Source organism: Rhamphochromis sp. 'chilingali' (genome assembly GCF_963969265.1).
Source record: "Rhamphochromis sp. 'chilingali' genome assembly, chromosome: 3".
In the NCBI taxonomy this organism is placed as follows: domain Eukaryota; kingdom Metazoa; phylum Chordata; class Actinopteri; order Cichliformes; family Cichlidae; genus Rhamphochromis; species Rhamphochromis sp. 'chilingali'.
The window spans coordinates 44,661,314-44,677,490 of NC_137931.1; the positions used below are offsets into that span (position 1 = coordinate 44,661,314).

The 16,177-nt window shown below is 40.9% G+C and overlaps 1 protein-coding gene across 1 annotated transcript; it reads left to right on the forward strand.

Annotated features, from left to right (window-relative positions):
• The first annotated feature begins 1,960 nt into the window (after window positions 1–1,960).
• On the forward strand, window positions 1,961–16,177 carry erich3 (glutamate-rich 3). Its single transcript, XM_080878528.1, has 14 exons — window positions 1,961–2,184; window positions 3,498–3,591; window positions 3,683–3,808; window positions 3,926–3,997; window positions 4,119–4,247; window positions 6,710–6,868; window positions 7,147–7,347; window positions 7,674–7,854; window positions 7,967–8,153; window positions 9,122–9,351; window positions 9,440–9,580; window positions 9,768–10,121; window positions 11,908–12,042; window positions 12,124–16,177. Exons 1-14 carry the CDS (start codon window positions 2,165–2,167, stop codon window positions 15,312–15,314), a joined length of 5,220 nt encoding a protein of 1,739 aa, XP_080734654.1. The 5' UTR covers window positions 1,961–2,164; the 3' UTR covers window positions 15,315–16,177.

Consider the following 16,177-nt stretch of genomic DNA (forward strand, 5'->3'; position numbering starts at 1 on the left):
AAGGTACCGTCCCTACACACTGCTCCCCGGGCGCCTGCTTAGTGGGCTGCCCACTGCTTCACTGAGTGAATGGGTCAAATGCAGAGAAAAACAAGTAATTTCCCCATGGGGATCAATAAAGTATCCATTATTATTATTATTATCTAAACAGATTGTTTTTGAAATGATATAGTGGTGTTTAAAGATTTGCTTATTTTAGTTCTGAATAGAAAGCTAAACCTAAAACACTGTGATTTTAACAGTCCCAACAACAGCTAAAGAGGGACCCTTTAAACAAATGACATAAAAATATTAGATTTCTTCATGTTTTTATTAAATATAAAGATCCAATATTACAGCTGTGAATTTCAAAAGCAGTTATGCAGAAATATAAGAGAGCCATGGGCTGTAAAGCAACATTACATAAGATGCTAGAGGTTCTTCAGATTTTAATATTTGATCTTCATTGATAAGAGAACAACATGATTGTCTTACAAATAGACAAATGTTATGATAAAGTTTCTTCAACTTTTGTAACATTATGGGCCAAAAGTTGAATAAGTACTTAGTTACTAATGAAAACTTGCAATACAACTTGTATCTTATAATACAAAGTTACAGTTAATCACGCATGCCCTCACTCAGTAAGGTTTTTGGTACCAGGACAAAAACAGGTCTTAAAATGAGTTAAACAAAACCTCAGATGAACAAAAACACAGAACACCGAGAAGCCCAAGAGTTATATCTCAGGCTCTGGAGGCCTCAGTAAATGTTAAAGTTCATAACAGGGCTATTTGAAAAGACTGACCAAGTTTGGCTTTTTTCCTCTGCTACCAAAGTATTTTGGAGTCAAATGTGAGGCCGTCTGTCCAACAGCCAAAACTTGGACCAAACCAGATCATTCATCAGGACGATGATCATAAGAACAACAACAAATCTATAAGAGGCTGAATGAAACAGGAAAGGATCAAGTTGTTGCAATGGCCCAGTCAAAGTTCAGACCTCAGCACGGCTTTAATGCTGTGAGGAGACCTTAAGACTGCTGTGCATAAATATACTTGCAAACACAGAAAACAATTATTGCTTCTGAAGGTGCTTCAGGTGTACTTGGTTTTTCACACACTGCTTCTGTGCACATACAAATTCTTCATCTAAAGCTGTATTAAAATAATTTAAAACCTGGCATTCACATGAGAACAGTTTTTTTATTACAGGATATAAGTTGTATTACAAGTTTTTAAAACATAGAGAAATAAGACTTAAACCCTCTGTCTGTACTTTCAGCTTTAAAAAGTGCTTTACAAGTTGAAAACTACTACAAAGTACATACACAGATAAAAGGTAGGTAGATATATTAAAAAAATAAGTACATTACTTATTTAGTACATAGTCAAACATGGTTCTTAAATCTCAATCTGTGCAATAAAAGAGCATATTTATATCAATTTGATAGGTTTGTATATTTCACTTCACTGCATTAGTAAGATAACTTTGCACAAAAAGTTAAGCTTTGCTTCACATTGAAGCTTTCCCTGCTATTAGAATATCTATCACTTATAATCATATATTTTATGTCTCAAAAGGGCTTTTGTCCATTTGTCAAAAAATATATTTTGCAAATGTGCTTAAACAAGATTTTCAATGTGAAACTTGTAACTATTTTTTTTATTTATTTATTCATTTATAAAGCACATTTAATAACAACAGGGCGTTGACCAAAGTGCAAATTAAACAGTGGCATTAATAACAACAACAGATAACTAACTGCTTCTTATTTTGTTTTCTCATCATTTAAGGTTACAATAAAATAAATAATAAACAAATTAAGGAAGCTAACCGACAGAAGTAGTTGGTGCTCTTAATGGAAAAACTGACAGATGTATATAAATCATTAGTTTGGGACGGACGTGTGCGTGTGTCAGTGGGAATCTGTAAGTGGAAACCAGCCCTGCTGGCAGACTCGTCACGTGATTCGCCATGGCAACCAGGGACTGTCATCAGTTCCGCTGTGGGAGAAGTGCAGCTTCAGTCCGACTCCGCTCAAAATTTACCTTCCTCACTTTATAACAACTCCCGTCTGTTCTGACATCACGTAAACCTGAACGTCTCCCAACGAGCACCGAGTGCCCTGCCTCCATATCTCAGACGCTGGGGGGGATTTTAAAGAGAGGGCAGACTGAAAGCCATGAGTCACCTCAACTCAGGGTAAGAGCAATTTATGTGTTTTATTCAAAGAGGAGGGAGCCGCTTGGTTAAAGCTGCATGAGTTTTGATTCCCCCCCTCGGAGGCTTTACGCCAGTTAACCTCGGCACATTTCTTTTCATGTTTTTCAACTGCTTGAAAAGCTGGAAATTGACTTCATGCTAATATTAAAGATCTAGCTGCATAATAGCAAGAACGCCCATTTAACCATTTAACTATGCCTGCCCTGCTTATAGAAACAGTTTAAAAGTGGTTGTGAGTCACCCACAGTGTCTGTCAATATAGTCAGCAATGAGGCAAATGTTATTGTGTGTGCTAACGGGTCCACTCAAACCCATAAATGAGTCAAAGAAAACTTCATAGGCAGCTTTGCTACACACTTTATTATGAACAAGAAGTGTCACTAGAACCAGAAAGAAGCTGAAACTGAAGTTTCACCATGAATTCAGATTTGAGGTTTTCCATCTAATGCTACTTTTAATGCACCACATTTCAGAGGAAAACACTCTCAGTGGTTTTAACGCAATGCACAGCGATGGGTGACAGACTTTAAGTTAAGGAAATACAAGTTTAAATAGTGTGTGTATAAATAAGTGTTAAAACAAGGATACGAGATGTGCACACACACAGGTGAGATTCTCTGTGCTGCTGCGTTTTCCCCCATACTGGTATATAAGAGAATGCACACAGCATGATTTTTGTCTACAGGATACCTTCATACTGTAACATAAACTATTTTTTTAAAGTGCTTGACTCCTTATTCCTTATTTGCAAAGACTAATAAGAGCTCATCAAGTTCTGTCATGACAAGTAGGATGCCTCTTAACTGCTTTGCAGCCATGTGCCTCCACTTCACCTGCTCATAAAAAACTCACGTCTAGAATGACAGTTTTAAATGCAGTGCTGTGATCCAGGGCACCAGAAACAAACAAGCCCAGTGCACAAAGAGGAGGCAGCCCGGGCTAAGTGTGCCGTTCCCTCTCATTCCTGTAGGTAATCAGACACCTGTAACAGACTCTATAATTGTAAGATCCTGTTGTGTCGTACACAAATGCCGGTGGAAATCAAATCTGTATTGGAAAAAAAATACTGCTTTCACACAGGCCACTCTGGGGACGAGCTGATGTCTCGTTAATGAGGACAAGAGAACAACTGCCAACAAACAAACACGGCGCTGTGCCCCAGTAAAGCATTTGATCAGGGTTCCGGTTTTCCGATAGCTTTAATCAACACACGGCTTACACGCTCCCCCTCACCTGAACTGTGGCTGTTTAGTGCTGACTGGGATTAAATACTTGTGTTTTTGTCTCTGCAGACTTCTTTCGACCTACAACAGCCTCACAGACAAACATCTTGCTGGATACTTTAGCAGCACTCGAATCAAGAGACACCTGCAGAGAGCGGGACTGGTGCGTTTAGGTTTTTAAAGCAAAATTATGAAATTCAGTTAAAAATATCGATCGACGGGTTGAATTTTGTTGATATTATTGTTGTTATTAGATCACCAGGAGTGGGCGCATTGTCCCGGACAAGGAGTACAGACACAAGCTGATCCAGAGAGCGCACCAGAGACACGTTCGAGAATGTCTGGCACAGGCTATTTTCCACAAGGTGCTAGAGATGGAGGTGGGAAGAACACGATGTAAATGAGACAAAGTCAAAGGAAAAAACACTGTCATGTAATCTGTGTAATTTTCCTTATGCAATAAATCCTGATAATTTGTCCTTTTTCCACCCACACAGCGTCTCCACCAAATCGAGATCAAAAGAAAACTGGAGGAGTTTGCAAGGAGGGAAAGAGTGCATAAGATCAAGGTACGTCTTTAACATATAAACACTGCTTTGCTGCCCTATTTTGTAGGATTCCTAATTTATACTGGAAAACTTCTCATATATCACTACATACTATATAATGATGAATGGTGTTGTTTGGCAGGTGGAGCGCTCTAAAAGGTATGAGGAAGGCATTGTCCACATCCTGTCTCCACACCCTCCCGAGGGTGCCAGGGGCATCCGGAAACAGCACTCTGGGCCCGAGGGGGAGCACTCTGACTCCTCTGAGTCGGTGGGTATTAAATCTACTGCTTCAGTGTTTATTGTTTAAAGTGTGACTGTTTAATTAATCATACAAAGTAGATTAGTGTCTTTAAACATGATACAATGATAAAAAATTACACTGATGGTTTTACGAGAATTATGTATGAGTTCGAAGCAGCAACCTTTTGTTGAAGAAGCAATTTTAAGCTCGTCAGTGTAAGTGGGAGAGACGATTATTTATGTATTTATTTGTGGAAATAGATGAAACTGTAGTGTACACTGAAACTGGGAACAGAACTGCTCTGATAAATAATACATTCATTTAGTGCAATAAATATATAAGAAATCAGCGTTCTTTTGTATATGCAAGTACTGACTTTATAACAGATGTTAGATAGATATAGATACGGACATATAGATAAGATAAGAAAGCACACCCTTTCTATTCTATTAAGGTTTTATGCACATAAAACAGAATAAAAAGTCACTAGGTTGTAAAAAATCATTTGAAAAACAACCTCAGATGAAAAGCAGCACATTGTCCTGATATATTTAACAAAAATGAAGCCATAAAACAGAATCAGTGTACCAACTACACTGTTCCTCCTTCCATGGGAGGCTAAGTAGCAGACAGGTGCTGCCTATCAAATGCAATTAACTCATCATCAGCAAGTGTGAGCATCTGTAAAAAAGCAGAAGTTTTGGCAGTTTGCTGGTGTGAAGCCTTCAGGTGCGTGTTAACACAAAGCCAAGGGAGGAGGACATCAGCAATGAGTATAAGTCGAGTTTCAAATAATTTGAAGTCCATCATTCTACAGTGAGAAAGATCATTCACATGTGGAAAACATCCTTTGGACAGATGACACCAAAGTGAAGATGTTTGGCCATAACGCTCAGCACCAAACAAAGAACATCACCACAGATACCTCGTGTTAACGGTCAAGCACATTGGTGGAGTTGGGTTTGGGCTTGTTCTGCAGCCACAGGCACCTCCAGTCGTTGATCCCTTTACACCAGTACAAATATTCTAGAGTTACAAATGTGAGTCCACCTGTCCAACAACAGAAGCTTGAACCAAACTGTGCCCTGAAACGGGAAACTGAGTCCAAGAACAGCAGCAAACCTACAAGAGCGTGACTGAACAAGAAAATCAAGGTGGTGCAACAGCCCAAAGTCCAGACTGCAACCCGACTGAAATACTATAGAGGGACCTGAAGAGAGCTGCATTTAAACAAATGCCTGCAAAACTCAGTGAACTGAAGCAACACTGTACAGAAGAGCAGGCCGAAATTACTCCCCAGCGATGTGAGAGATGAAAACAGTAAACTTCAAGTTATTGCTGCTAAAGGTCGTTGAATCATGGCGTGTTTCACACACTGCTTCTGCATTTTGGTGTATTTTGTAGGAAATAAAGAAACATACAGTGTAGTATGTCCCGTTGTTCATCTCAGGTCACCTCCTTTTAAGGCTTGGATTATATTTTTATTATGTCCTTAGATTCTAGTCTAACTCTTAAGAAGCAAACATCTTGCATTTTCCAAAATGTATAACTGATTATTTCATTGAAGAACTTGCATTTAGTCAATTAGTTAGTCAACTGTTTTGTTTTGTTTCTTAATTGTCATCTTATAGACGGGCAGAAAAAATTAGCATTCTTTGTAACACAAATAATGTTACCTGAGCAAACATGGAAAATCTGACCTGCAGGTAAGGAGATGATGTCCAGGTGAGAAACTGCTATAGTGTATGTTATAACCTGTGCATCCTGATAGTTGCCATGTTTATATTGACACTGCCATTTTAGTATGAAGACTTCCAGCTTCAGCTGTTTGTTTTGTGCGCAGACGAGTGTTCAGAGTGAAGTGCTGGGATTAGCTGTGTGTTATCTTTGAAACATAAAAAGTCACACACCTTGATGCCAGAATAAATAGAGCCAGTAATCCTGTCTTTGATCGCTGTGATCGCTCCTGTCTTTGACCCCACCTTAACTCAACAGAAATCACATACTAAAGCACGCTGAGCCTTGCCTGATATACATCGATGGGGATTTGTTGCTAATAGCTAATATGCATTTTGAATACGTTTATTGTCATCATGATTTCTTGTGAATTTATTAAGAAGTTTGCAGTTTTTAAAAGTAGTGGGAGACGTTAAAGATCGCTAACAATAAAAAAAATTTTAAAAACTATTTAAACAATGTGATTATACTACCAAGAATAAAATATAATTAAAAGATAAAGATTAGATTAGAAAAGAACTGCTTTTTACATTCAGCAACGAATGACAAGCCCGAGGAAAGAAAAGTTTGAATAGCAAATACGCTTCATTTCACAAAACACCAACATAATGAGCAGGTCGCTTTGTGTTAAAGGAAACACAGTATGGCATCACTGTAAAAGCGCACCATAGTGACGGTTCAGGAGCAGTGCAGATTAGCAGAACTGCATAATTAGCAGAATGCAAACTGAATGTCTGTAACGCGATTTTTAGCCGAGCTCATCTCGACCCAACACGGCCCCGGGGAAGATGCAGAGGCCCGTGCGCTTGAAACCGATCCACAGTAACAGCACCACGGCTTCGGTCAGACACAGCTCCCCTTACAGACTGCTCCAATCCTCTCATGACAACCACCTGCCATTCAACTGCACTGTGAGTGTGAGACTCAAGATACTCACCTGTATATGAGTCACAGCGTTTTCTCTGTAGACAAATTAGATTTTCAAGCGATATGAAGTTGCAATTTCTTTTTTTTCAAACTGTATTTTTGGAAACTATCTATTAGAAGTGTAGAGATATAGATGTAGGCCTCAGCATGAAAAATAATTGATAGAATCACACCTATAGTTCACTGCATGGAGAGAAGCCACAATCACAGAGCATCAGTATCAGCAGAACCAGAGTAAAGACTTCATTAACCTTCCTACCAGATGGACAAAGAGCCTCGGAGACGTTTGACTGCAGTGGAGGCCTCCCATGGCATCTCGCCCTATTGCCTCCCAGTTATCAACAACTTTGTCACTCCGGTGCCTCCAGCTACGAAGAGGAAAGAGAGAGGGTTAAAGGGCACTGCCAGCAGTACTGTCAGAGGCCGCAGACTGCGCCCGACCACCGCCTCCAGTGGAGCTGACGTGAGTTAGGTCTTTATCTGTCCTTGTTATTTCCCTGGCAACAAAAGTATCCACAACAAACATTAAACTGCACTTCCTTTGGATAAATCGGGAACAACAAATAGCATTTCCTGTGCATGGCACGCATTTTCTGAGACAGTTCATGACAAAGTTGACAAATGAATAGTATTAATGCGTCCTTGATTATATTTATGATATAGAAACAAATCTCATCCACCTCTGTGCATCGCTAACATCAGAGTTTGGATCAGGAAGTTCAAATATAAATGTAAAATATCTTTAATCAGTAAATAACACACCAAAAACGTGTCACTTTTTCCACCCAGGACGCCCCACTGCTGAGGAGCTCTGTTCACCAAAGCAGAGTGTGTGTCAACATGGTGTACTTTGGCAAAACGGTGCGTCTTTCCAGCGACCTGACCGACATGAGGGACGACGTCAAAGTGTTTCAGCAGCACTGTGGAGGAGAGAACCTGTGTGTGTACAAGGGAAAGCTTCATGAAGGGGGTCAGTGTGTGAAACCGGGTTGTGTTTTTTGGATTTGTATATGTAAATATATACTGACAGATACCCCAAACCATTCAGAATGGCTTTTTGTGCCTCATCATTTCTGCTTCAGAAACTTTCCAGTTTATTTCACGTCGACACAGAGGCTTCCCGTTCAGCTTGACCTTCTTCCTGAATGGGCTGCAGGTGGAGCGGCTGAGCTCCTGCTGCGAGTTCAAACACAGGAAAGGCTCACGACTCGGCGGCAAACACGGGCACTTTGGCTTCACCGGCGTCGAGGGGGCCTCTCCATGCTACAAGTGAGATCTCTACAGAAGCTTTAACCTCCTAGGACCTGGCGTCCACATATGTGGACATCACATTTTGGGTTATTTAGACCAAAATACTCAATTTTGCTCTTCAAAGGCCTGATATCCACTTACGAGGACATTGTACTGCTACTGTTCTATTTAAATTTTAAACGAATATCCTCATATGTGGCTCTCATTTTTCTCAGAAACAAAAAATAGGTAAAAAAAAAATCTGGTAATTCTTTGTTTTTACATTCATCAGGTCAAAAGGTTGAATATAAAACAAAGTGAACAACAAAAAGGAGACATGTGAAAGGAAAAGTTTAACATTTTTACTCATGAATAAATGATAAGCTTCTGTCAGCCACTTTAGTTTAGCATATAAACTGCGTGTAGAGAAAGCAGAGAGCCTGGTTTTGTTCAAAAGTAAGTACAACAAACATTACAGTCTTCTGGAAACCAAACCATGTAGTGTGTATTTAGTCTAACAGGACCGTGTTTGAGCTTTAAACGGGCTGGCAGCAAAATTAATTGGCATTTTTCGACCATATAAACTGTTTTCCCCATTTTCAAATGTTATTGCACATTAAACTAATGGTCTGCTAGTTGTAGCTCTATATTTAAGCAGTCCACACTGGCTAGAGTGTCCCATAGATGACCTTTTTTTGGAGGCCAACTTAGAAGTTAGCCCGCCTTGGTTATCCTGGAAAAAAAGCCGGTGGGATTTTGGATAAATCCACAAAATAAGCTCTGTGGAAAGAAACTTTGTGATACACAGTTTGTTCAACAAGATTATCCCTGCATACTGATGATTTTAAAGTGAAATTAGAATATAAATGAACTACAACATAGGCAGATTACTGTGTTCAGTGTGGTGGTTTGAATGCACCCCACTCGTTCTCTGGGTGGTTTATTGATTTATTTATTTAAACAGGAACAAAATTACTTTTTAAACAGACTTCTTGCTCATTGTTCAGATGCATCATAGCAATGGGACTGGACAAAAAGCCCACTCCTCCACCAAAGAGGATCAAGGAGGATACAAGAAGAGAGGAATCAGTCAACAGCCCAAAAGATGAAGGTGAGATGGAGACGGAGAGGACTGGGGAGGATGCTGGCTCCCACTTGGAGGGTGAAACCAGTGAGCCGCAGAACATGGAGACTCCGGTCAAAGAAGAAAGAGCGCTCGATGAGGAAAAAGGCAGAGGTGGTACAAAAACTGGTGCATCTGAGCACAAACTAAAGATTTGTGTGCCGCGCATACTGAAGTCTGTATCTATAATTCTCTGCTTCAGATTATGAAGAAGACTTTGAAGCAGATGATGAGGGAGCTGCAGAGGAGGCAAAAGAAGAGAAATCCCCATCTCCAACCAGTGCAACAGACAGGCAGGTTAAAGAGAGGGATGCCTCTGAGACTGACAATGATGACAGGGATGGTGGGTGAATCACCTTAGTTGTACACATAAAGCTTAAATCCCTGTACAATGTTTAACTATTTAAAATCTTTTTTTTTAAGACACAAAGTATTTTAATTACAGAACAAAACCATCTTTTGAAATGTTTAAATGTGCATTTTCCTTCTTGTAGAGTACTTATTGGTGTTCATGTGTAACTTTCTCGCAGACATGAGATCTCATTCAGGCTCCAGCTCCTCGGGCAGCGAGCACGACGAGAGTGATGCTGAAGCCACAAGAGACATCAACGAGGACAATAAGGCAAAGCAACAGAAAGAGGACAGTCAGGAGGAAACCATCGCTCAGCCCGAGGAAAAAGATGAACCAAATCCAGAAGAAGATGTTGCCACGGAAGCTGAGTCTTCTGCGGCCAAAGACTCGCACATGGACAGTGCTGGGGACAGCACGGAGATAGAAATATCTGACACCAGCGTCCCCTCAGGAAGTGAGACTAGACAGAGTGATGACAAAGATGCTGAGAAGCCTGTAGAGGAGGGCAACCAGGAGGAGGAACACGAGAGAGGTGAGTAAAAAACAAAGAATATACAAAAACACAACATTCAAGACCACCTAGTTAGTCACATGTTTTAAATACGGCGCTGTAATACAATCAGAGCAGAATAGCTTAATGTCATACTGCTACAATATCATCAACGTGTAATGATTAAAATAAAAATTTTAATAGTGGAAAAATACATGTGTGCCATCGCAATGATTCGTTTTCTATCTGATCCACATTTTATTTTTTTACTTTTTTCCACATTTTTTATATACTTTTGTCTTGGTTTGGGTTTCTAAAAATAATGTGTAAATATATAGTTAAGTAAACAAAGGCAAGCAACACCAGGGGTGAAACTGCAATCAGCGAAGAAGAAGTAAGCAGCCGTGAAGAAAAAATCCCAGTATTTGCATACTGTAGAGCAGCTCAAAATATGCGTCTGTGACGAGCTGCTGCATATTCATTCATTTATCATAAGAAATCTGCTTTTGCATGACAAAGAAAAGCAGATTTGCTTTGTTTTTCCCTTCCTTCTTTTTACCTCGAATGTTTTCAGGGCGCAGTAAGTTACTTTTCCACGTTCTACAGCAGAACAAGCAGAAATGGACGAGAATCACTGACTTCGCACTGTTTTTGTGTTTTCACCTGGAAGGATTAAAGAGATATTTATCTGTCACTCAAATACATTAAATTCCTCAGTCATTTAACCTCCTGTGACCACATATGTGGACGTCACATTTTGGGTTGTCTGGACCAAAATACTAAATTTTGCTCTACAAGGGCCTGATATCCACTTACAGGGACATTATACTGTTACTGTTCTGTCGAAATTTAAATGAATGTCCTCATATGTGGATCTCAAAATCAGGTAAAAAAAAATAAAAATCAGGTAATTTTTTGTTTTTACATTCATCAGGTCCCAATCAGCCCAAAAAGCAAAGAGAAATTAAAAATACATGTCGTGAAAGAGTTCAGGTCTTAGGAGGTTAAAATTCTGGACACTTCTTATTTGCTCCTTGACCCTCTTTGAAGCAGGAGTGGGTTTTTGTCCAGTGCCATTGCTATGATGCACTTGAACAAACGATGTTTGCTTAACCTCTGGGAGGTCCTAGAAAAATGCATACACTATTGGTCTTAGAGCCACAAATCGACCACGCCATAAAAAGTGCTATAAAAAGATTATATATTAATATTTTTTCCACTTTAAATTAGCCAGTCTTTTAAAACTACTTCTCCCTGAAATATTCATACAAAGTTTTAATTATAGTTTCGTTGTTTTAAGGGTTAGGGTTAGGGTTAGCACCAACATGTATTTCGATCCACTTTTATTTTTTTTTTGCAGGAGCATAAAAAGCCCTCCAGGCGGCCAGCTGCTGGCAAGCTCCCCACAAAGACTGAAGGTGGAACGATCACGATCCCTTTAACCGTAATTAATCTGCAGTGAAAAATAGCGTTTATAATGGGTTTCAATGGGGCACAAATCGACCACTAAGACCAATAGTGTAAGTTTGTCTGTAGCTTAGCCACTGAAGCTAATTTCCGGAAGTCATACTGAAATTTTAACAGTAAATGTGACCAAACTTTTTTTTGCAGACTTTCGCTATATTCCATTCAACACAGTGCAAATGGCGTGTATACGAACAATGAAAAATGGCACAAATCGACCCAAGACCACCCAGAGGTTAAAAAAGGAGATAAATAAATCTGCACTGGTGTTTATTGTTGTTGTTATCAAAGACAAATTAATTTTGAAGCTTTAACATGTCCCAGAGAAGGATGATCACAAGTGTCCTGGTCCTTATTTTTCAAGCCAAATCTGTGCAAGAAAAACTGTCAGAAGCCATACTGAAGGAGTCCCAGTGCAGCTCCGAGCCTGAGCTGAGTGACACCAGCACTGAGGAGGAGGAGGAGTCCACACATAAAGGCCCTCAACAGGACAACAAAGGTATCAGATCTTTATTAGAATTAATTCATAAACTGCACAAAGACTGTTCTTTATTTTGAAAGTCCATTTTGTATTTTGCAGATGCAGCTCCAGTCAAGCTTGTCACGCCTACAGAACAACAGCAGACCATTGCAGAAGAGGCAGAATGTGAAGAAAGCGATGCTGGTGACGTGGTGGTGGCACAGACACAGGAAGATTTACCCGAAACCAAAGAACAGAGTGGAGATGATGAGCAGGAGCCTCAGGAGAACAGCAACAGTACTGAAGATGAGAAGGTTGAGCAAGATGACAAGGCTGCAGAAGAGGAGGATAAATCAGAGGAAACGGGTGAAGCTTTGCATCCTTCGAAAGAAGAAAATGTGACACAAGATGACAAGACAACTGAGCATCTTGAAGAAACCCCAGCTGAAACTGCTGATACTGAGGCTGCAGAGGAAGAGGAAGGAAAGGAGAAAACCGCTGAGGAGACTGACGTTCAGCATGACGAGACCGGGCAAGGGGCAAAAAGCAGTGAGGAGGATGAGTCATCAGAGCCGGATAAAAAGACTGATGAGACAGCAGCGCCTGATAATGCAGAGGCAGAGGCAGTGACAGCCAGAGAAACAATAGAGATAAAAGCAGAGTCCTCAAAGGAGCAAGAGGCCCTCAGCTATGAAGAGGCACCTGTAAGTGACGCAGAAAAGGAGGAGCAGGCAGACAGCGAGGACAGAGCTGCAGGGTCAGAAACCGAAGTCAATGCAGAGAACTCGAGCAGCTCGCCAAGTGGGAGTGGAGAAACCACAGTTGAAAAAATAGGAGATAGAGGTGAGGAAAATGCAATAGAAGAAAGCAGTAAAGATGACATTAAAGAAGAACAAGTATTAGAGGATGAGAGTCACGAACAGTGCGAGCTGCGAGAGGAGAGGAGGACTGGAGCATCTGAGGAAACAGGTGAAAAGGAAGACAAAGAGAAAACTGAGGAGGGTGGAAAAGAAGAGGAGGAGAAACAAACTCATGTAACCTCTGATAAAGGAGAAGATGAAAATACTGGGAAAAGAGATGATGATGATGAAAAGGTTAAAAATGAGGAAGAGGGTAATGAGGAAAGTAAGGAAGATGAAGGGACAGACAAGCAGGAAAACACAGCAGAAAGTGCTGAAAATGGCTTTAAAACAAAGGAAGACGAAGAAGAAGCTGTGAAATCTTTGAGCGAGGAGGATAAAGTCGCCGATGACGAGAAAGTTGAAGAAAAGACAGAAAATGATGAGAACAGTGAGTGTGTTGAGAACAAACTGGAAGAATCTGAAGTAGGTGATAAAAGTGAGGGTGACAATGACAATGAGAGTAAACCAGCTGTTCAAGAAAATGATGATGAGGCAGAAAAATCAGAAAATCTAAACAAAGCTGAGAAAAGTGAAGACAAAGAGAAACATGATGAAGAGGATGACAAGGAAAAGGACATAAGTGAAGCACCTGTAGAAGAAGGAGAAGAAATATCTGAGACCACAGAAGAAGCTGAGAAAAGTGCAGACGTTGGTGCAAATGAAGCAGCAGATGGGACTAAATCAGCTGATGAGACGCCAGAGGCTGAGAGTGTTGAGCAAGATGCTGGAAAAACCAGCAACACGAGTGAAAAAGAAGAAATTAATGCTGAAAACGGGGAGATCTCTACTGAAGCCGAGAGCAATAATCATGAAGACGACGGAGAGTCTCAATTAAAAGACAAAAATGACTTGAAAGCCAAAGAAGAGGGTGATGAAGAAAGCAAAGCAGACGGGCCTGCTGACGACGAGAGCGCAGACATTAAAGAAGTCGCAGTGGAGTCTGAAGAAGGTGCTAAAAAACACGATGCTGACGAGGTTGATCAGGCTCCCGGGGCTGATGAGGTAGAACGTGATGCTGAGGGTGACAGCGTGGAAAAAAATGATGAATCAACTCCAAGCAACTCACAGCCTGAGACAGCAGGTACAGAAATGAAAGCGGAGCCTAAATTAGGTGACAGAAAAGACGGCGAGGAAGCAGAACAAGATCAAAATGGCAACAAATCTGACTGTGATAACGAAAACAAAGAGCCAGACTTGGTAAAAAAGGAGAGCAGCGCTGAGGAAAACGTGGATGAGGTCGCAGCTGTTTCTTCAGGGAATCAGGAACAATCACCGGTTGCTGTTGACTTAGATGTTCTGGCTTCCAAATTAGATGAAGAAAGCAAAGATACAAAGTCTGACATATGCCCACAGACTGACGAAAATGCAGTTGGTGGTGATCTCTCTGCTGCCGACGGAGAAAATGGAGTAGACGCAGAAGATGCGAGTAAGGCCTCGGAGGAAGGAGCAAGTGTGCTGCTCAAACCTCAAAACAATGAGGCTGATTATACAGAAGAGACTGTCGCAGCTGGTAGAGAAAGTCCAGAGGCCTTGGCAGCAGAAGACAGCACAGATCTAGTCAGTAACTGGGTCAACAAGCACCAGTCATCAAAGTTTTTCGAGACATTTGTTGAACCACTGGAGGATATGAGGGAGGAGATAACTGACACTCCAGCGTCCAGCTCAAATAAAGAAGAGACAAAATCTACTGAGCTGCCAGGATCAGACAGTCCACTCAAGATGGTGAGGGTGTCTGAAGATGAGGTGAAAGCCTACAGGGACGCTGAAGATGAACTGCAAGTGGAGGAGAAGGCTGAAGTGAAAGACTTAATACTAAAACCTCAAACTGAACAAAGTGAGGAGGAGTCTGCAGCCTTGCAGAAGATGAGGTCAGAAGAGCACAAAGGAAGCATGGGATCTCTTCAAGAGTGTAACGGTCAAGAAAGTGCAGAGAAAGGAATTAATGAGGAAAACGCTTTTTCCAAAACTGAAGTGGAAAGCACTTCAGGTAGTCTTCATTCAGCCACTGAAAAACCTGCGAGTGTTTCTAAGAGCCAACCTGATGAGAAAACTGTCGATAACAACTTCAATGTAACAGAGCCGCAGACTGAAGAAGGTAATCAGTCCACGAGCCCACTTGGAACCGAAGATGTCAATGAAACGTGGGGAAAAGCAGACGAGCAAAGTCGAGAAGTTACAGAAACAACTGATTTTACAACATCGAAGTCTGACGATGGAAGCCCGGAGGACTCGCGCAACGAGGAGATCGAAGGCAAAGCGTCAGACAGGAGCGTCAGCAGAGACAGAAAAGACCTGCAGCTGATCGAAGACATCAAACACACGCTCAGCGCCTTTTCAGTGGATGACACGTTGTTTGCTCACAGTTCATATCCTTTACTGACTGCTGCGAGTGCTGAGAGCGGGCATTAGAGCCGCTCCGGTCAGAGTGACAATGAGGGAAAGTGAAGCTTTACTACTTTTTTAGTTTTTAATTTTACAAAGACGCCTATGAAGTCAAGTTGTACAAATGAAAAGTCTGCAGATTCTCGATGCACAGACAATCATGTGGCTTCAGACAAAATGTGACATGCGCGTCAGTTTTTCACAAAAGCCCTCCGCTGTCTCGTGCTTTCTGCTTTTAAATTACAGCAGCCTCGTAAACCATCATCATCTTTCACCATCAAGAATCCACATAATGAGTTTTGACTGCTGCATGAAATGTTTACAATAGATCATCTCTTCCTTTTGTTGGTAACAAAGAGCTCTTGGTTGATATGAGGTATCGTGTACAGATGCTATCAGCTATCACCTGAAAACAGATACTCGCGCACTCACACTCACACGTGGTTGAATAATTCATAGATGTTGGACTCCCACGTCTTTAGCTTGCCCCAGGTACTCTTTACATTTCCATTGACTGGGTACAAGTGGTGCAGCTTTAGCAGAGATCTGTAATCGAACACTGTTAATGGCATCATCAGTCAGTCAGCACACTCACATAATTACGGGATCGCAGTAGCTAGGAGAATATACAGTAGAACAACAAGAACGCAAAGCTCAATCTTCATCATTAGGCTGATGATAATTAGTTTGGTGGTGACTAGGAAATGTCAAATGTAAGCTCAGTTGTTGTTTGTAATGCTGCTAACTCTACCTCTACTTCCACTGATATGTTTAACATGTATTTGCATTTCCCTTTTGTCTTTTTTTACGGCTAGCTTGGGTTTGTGAGGCTTAATCGTTTCATTTGATATCTGTCAGTAACCGAAAGTTTCTGTGATTTTCCAGCTAAA